The following is a 5,970-nucleotide window of genomic DNA, read 5'->3' as shown; positions in this document are numbered from 1 at the left end:
ATATGCCTTATGGTTTTTGAGATATTTGCATTTAAAATTCAACTAATTTAAATGCGTTTTTCTCCAATTTATAATGAATTTTACATTAATATTTTTAGCTTTCATATCCACTAACACCACACTAATTTGTTTCCATCCATTTATTTTTTATTAAATAGTCCAAAAATAGTTTTTATTCAATATTTAACTTTTGTTAACTTCTTTTTGTCCACACAATAACAAAAGGGTTACATTCTAACTAATAACACTGGTTTACAGCAAAAATGTTCCATGAACGCCACTATCCAATTTGTATGTGGAATCGCTCGCTGATTTCGAAAATCGAATAATTTTATTCGACCAAAAAAAAAAAGGTGTCTTCATTTAGTCATGTATATCTCACTCACCATTCGTGGTGGGAGAGAGACTCCGTCGACGAGTACTATCAATCTTACTGCAAATTATAGAAAATAAAAGTGAATGAAATTTCCTAAAAATATTGTCTACTCCATTTATCCATAGGCCTTATAATTTCTGAGAAATTGATTAATCACTTCGTGTTTTTAAAGTTTTTTATGAAAAAATTAAAAAAAAAAATAAACTTTGGTAAGGAAAAAATTTTAAAACAAAAGATATTTTTTTTTATTTTATATGAAGTCCTGTTTCTTTATAAAAAACTAAGCTACCAACGAACAAAATCCATGGATAAATAAGAAAGTTGTACATGATCGAATAAATATATCTTATCTATATATATATATACATATAGTGTGTAAAGTAGGGGTGGGATATCTAGCTATGCGCTGTTTCTGTTAAGTAAAAAGTCAATTTTCATGTCGTTTTTAGTTTTTATAAACTCATTTTTTTATATATTAGTAATATGTATTAAAACAATGTGTTATTTTTGTCTTAAGTTGATGTTCTTACATTATAGTCGAAATGATTATGTGTTTTGTTTTGTCGTTTATTCAGTTTAGGATCGGTTTCTCTTATGACAAACCAACAGTAGTCACCCATCATACCCCACCATACGTCCCAGAAATCTTGGTATCGATTCTCAATTAATTTCATTTGCTGGTGAAACCTTTCGCCATGCTCGTAACTTTCGTCTCCGAGATTTGCCGGAAAAAAACTTAAATGGGAATGCAGAAAATGAATTTTTAAAGACATATTTACGCCTGGAGAAAAAAGAAAATGTAAATAAGTAAATTATAAAATTTTATATAATTCAATTAAATAAGTTTTGAAGAATCACCCATTTCTGCATAATTTTTGATAAAGTCGCTCACTATCTTCTCGTAGTTGGGACTTTTGTGTTTACCGAGAAAAGAAGAAACGACCATTTCGAAGGAATCCCACGCTGCTGCCTCAACTGGTGACAATAGTCCTTTGAATTGGTCATTATTTATCAACTTTTTTATTTGGGGTCCAACAAATATACCTTCTTTTATCTTGGCCTAGGAAATATTTGGGAAAAAATTTTGCAAATAATTGAATGCTTTGCCTTCTTTGTCCAACGCCTTAACAAAATTTTTAATGAGGCCGAGCTTCATGTGTAATGGCGGAAGAATGATTTTTTCCTTATTTACAAGTGGGACGTATTTGATATTATCCACATTCAACTCTTTCCGGCCAATCCTTAATGCAATAGTGGTCTTTACGAGCTCGGCTATCCCATTTGCAGAGAAAGCTGCAGTGTTTTGTGTAGCCACTTTGTAGACCGCATAACATTCCAACGACTTTAAGATCGGCACATATTTTCCAATCATGCTCTTCATATTTGATGAATTTTAGCAATTTCTCCATTACCTCGTATGTTTCCTTCGTGTTTACTGCATGCGCGATCAGGATCGAGGGCTTTTTGTGCAGTAATACGGCCTTCAAGCTCAGTTTATTGCTGTCTATGAACAATCGCCACTCCTTGGAATCATATGGTTGACCAAACTCTTTGAATAATCCTGGAATGTCTTTCCAATAGCATCCCATTGTCTTCCTTCGTATAGTGTTTGGCAAATGGTTCGTGAYGATTTCTATAATATGTCACCTTAACATGGGGTGACACGAATTGAAATTGTTGCATACKAGAGGCATGTAGCTCAGCTTTTTCCTTGGATAATTCCAAATCTCTAATCCAATCGTTTAGTTGCGCTTGTGATAGAACGTTTCTCTCGTTTTCCATTAAAAATTCATTTCAACTTGATTTCCCATATTCAGATGATCTTTCAAATACTGCTGTTGACAACGAAACTGGATACGCAACTTCAGCTGAATGTGGAACTGGCAATGAAACGGTAGGTACGTTGGCGTAAATCACTTTTCTTGATTTTCCAAAGCCAAGTACTGTTTTTTTCATATAAAAATTTAAAAACACGAAGTGATTAATCAATTTCTAGGAAATTATAAGGCCTATGGAAAAATGGAGTAGACAATATTTTTAGAAAATTTCATTCACTTTTATTTTCTATAATTTGCAGTAAGATTGCTCAACTGGTCAGTGAGATATACATGATTAAATGAAGACACCTTTTTTTTTGGTCGAATAACGGTAAATTGCAAATATCTCAAAAACGTATCCATAAAAAAATTTACTCGATTTTCGAAATCAGCGAGCCATTTCACATACAAATTGGATAGTGGCATCCGTGGAATAAAAAACAAATTCAAATTTGTGACCCAGAGTAATCAGTGTTACCTTATACATATTTTACAAAAGAACGAAAAGAAATAAAGAAAACAAATAATACCCAAATGACTGGAAATAAATAATACATTATTAGTTTTTCGCATAAAATTTCTTTCTGCATTAGCAGCCATCGGCAGCGCTTCAAAAAAAAAACAAACCTGGTAATATATATTTTCTTGATCTGGATGTCCGCCTCTATCCGTACATACCCATTTTAACTCTGAAATCGAGGGTTGTTTTTCTTAACCCCAACCTTTTATTTTGACAGCGCGTTAAGAAGTGAAGTTGGCTGCAGGAAACGAAGAAATTGTAATTTTTTCTGAAAAGTTTCTAAATGGGCTATGTTTAATGTGTGTGCGAATGTATAAAAGTATAATTCATAAAATTAATTGTTGCATTCATTCTTTTTGTACTAATTTTAGTAGTTGAGTGAGAAATAGACGAAAAGTTGCCCCTTTACTTGGGAATGTCGAAAGTTGTCGTTATCGGTGAGCGGTAAAAACACAAGTTAATTAACCAACAACGCAACCACAAATTTATGTTGAAGCTTCTATGAGTTTCTTGAGGTCCAACCGAAAATTATAACGAAACTTTTGTGTACGTGTGATCGTTCATCATTTTCTTACAAAACACCTCCTGATGAGTATGTCTGTTTCCGAGTTAATTCTTTCAGTGTTTTGTGAGTGATGCGCGGAACACAATGCTCGCGACAGACTGTAGCAGCACGACAGTGAGCTGAAAATGGCGTTGTGAATCCGATTACATGAAAAATTATATATGAAGCATATGACGCTATTTGGGATGAATTGCATGATGCATATTTGTCAACACCAAACTCACACGAACTTCGAGATATTGCCAGCAAGTTCTATGTAAAGACTGGAATGCCGAATTGCTTGGGAGCTATAGATGGGAAGCACATTCGTATAAAAAGCCCAATAAACAGCGGATCATTGTACTACAAGTATAAGAAAACGTTCAGCATTGTACTAATGGCAGTGAGTGATGCTAATTACGTGTTCACATATGTTGACGTCGGTGCTCTAGGAAGCCAAAGTGACGGTGGAATATTTGCCCGCAATGCTTTTGGAAAGAAGTTGCTGAATGGCACACTGGAAGTTCCTTCTGACACAAACTTACCAGGTACAACGAACAACTTTCCGTTTAAAAAAAAAAAAAAAAAAAAAAAAAAAAAAAAAAAAAAAAAAAAAAAAAAAAAAAAAAAAAAAAAAAAAAAAAAAAAAAAAAAAAAAAAAAAAAAAAAACTGTCGGTTCCCAAGACAGTCGGGTCTACGAAAACTGGAACGGACCGGGATTTTTATCCAGCCAAGGACTGTCAACTCGGCAGGATTCTGCCGTTACAATAACAACAACAACAGCTTTCCTTATTATTAACCAAAATTTAATGCGACCATTTCCCGGCCGCCTCTTACCAGAAGAAAAAGACAAATTTAACTTAGCGTTGTCTAGAGCCCGAGTGCACATAGAAAACGCATTCGGAATTTTGGCTAATCGATTTAGAGTACTGCATACAACAATACATGCTTGCCCAAAGAATGCAGACAAAATTGTTTTAGCTACGGTAGTACTTCATAACTTTTTGATGCTACAAAATTACAGGAATTACTTCACCCTTGAACTTGCTGACCACTCAGAAGGTAACAGGGAAATACCCGGGCGTTAGAGGGAAGAAGCGAATTCCCTTGAATCGTTTCAACCAAGAGCGGAGAATCGCTCAACTGCAAACGCATTTCAGTTACGTGAAACCCTAAAAATTTATTTCACATAATGCTGTATAATGTTAACTATTTTCATACAATATTATTTTTATCAATAAAACGCAAGGTTTATTTTTGTAGTACAAAAAAGTTTTTATTTAAAAAAGTTATCCAGAAATACAATATATATGCTGTCTCTTATACACATCTAGATGTGTATAAGAGACAGGTTACATATTGGATATTATGGTACATATATACATATCTATACTATATACATATATATAAAAACAGGTATTTCAATTTCGTCTTCAACATTTTTTATATATCACGTTTTTAAATAAAAAAAGTTACTGCTAATATCACCATTATATACATATACAGTGTATACAAAAAAACATGAAATTCAATTTTGCTTACTAACTACTTAAAAAAAAATTATTCTCTACATAAATTGAACAAAAAATATTTTCAGTCTACCATCAGTCTATATATCACATTTTTAATTAATTTACCCTAAATACCCCAAATAGAAATTGCTGATTTCCTCAAACACTAATGCCAACACTTTTGCCTTGATATTTGTCGCCATTTCTGGTGGAAGACCGGTTTCCGAAGTTTTTGTAGCAAGGGATGCGAAATGTTGTGGGCCGGAATTGGTTTTACGCGATCGTGATTCGTTAATCATTGTACATATGCTCGTGAATGCCGTCTCAAGGAATTTCGCGAACGCGTCTCCGTTCTTTTTCTGCGAAAATGGATTGGAGACTAATTAATAAATTTTTCAAAGCAAAACCAAGAAATAAAATATACCTTTTGTCCACGTCCATCCGAAGATGTCGGCTGCGACGTTTCCATTGTCGTCGATGATGTTGATGCCTCTAAAGGATCTATAATTATTATGTCTTGGACACTTTCGACGTCCTCGCTTATGCTGCTAATAGTACTGTAAAATACATTATTAAAAAACATAATTTTCGTTACGTAAGGATATTTACTTACGGAATTGAATTTGGAATTTTTTCCATAAACGCCATCGCCTCCAGATAACGCCATTTTCTCCATGGAGTTTGTTGGCCACTCCCGGAAGCGACTTGCTCCATGACTTTGCATCGCTCGTAAGAGTAACGGGGACTCTTCCACCTCTTCTTGAATTCTAATTCTGCAAATGAAATTAATATTAGAATTCAATATGTTTTATTTACAATTTGCCTTACCGCTCAGCCTTGTGTTTGCAGAAATTTGCTTCCATGCTATATGCTTCTTTCTCAAATTTTTGTAGTCTCTGTGCGAGGCATCAAAAATTAACGGGAAATTACGAACTTCTGCGATTAAAACTTCGTCCAAATCCATATTTATATCTGAAATATAATATTTCAATTGTAAACTAAACCTAATTACATACAATAAATGTATAATTATTATAAAATTAAAATAATACCTACCGCAAGCCGACCAATTCGCTTAAATTTCAGTAACACAATGGCCGGCATATACACAAAACAACGCAGGTGTCCATTTCGCATGCACACAATTTCGTTGTGGCCATACTAATACCTTGCACTTCAATGAAATTTTAATATTTTGTTC

General features: G+C 33.6%; 2 protein-coding genes across 2 annotated transcripts in view; both read left to right on the top strand.

The window, feature by feature from the left end:
- Positions 1-5,970, top strand: part of LOC108973632 — a gene marked incomplete at its 3' end in the record, with an annotated part of 45,784 nt that overhangs the window by 14,924 nt on the left and 24,890 nt on the right.
- LOC108973635 lies at positions 3,436-4,403 on the top strand (the record flags this gene model as incomplete). The annotated part of the gene is made up of 3 exons (XM_018941023.1): positions 3,436-3,824; positions 3,978-3,997; positions 4,042-4,403. Coding segments are annotated over 3 exons (714 nt in total), but the record flags the coding sequence as incomplete, so codon positions are not given.

The sequence above is a fragment of the Bactrocera latifrons genome, unplaced genomic scaffold, assembly GCF_001853355.1.
Source record: "Bactrocera latifrons isolate USDA-ARS-PBARC rearing strain unplaced genomic scaffold, ASM185335v1 scaffold_496, whole genome shotgun sequence".
NCBI lineage: Eukaryota > Metazoa > Arthropoda > Insecta > Diptera > Tephritidae > Bactrocera > Bactrocera latifrons.
The sequence above is the reverse complement of the archived record's forward strand: the minus strand, read 5'-3'. Positions and strand labels throughout refer to the sequence as shown.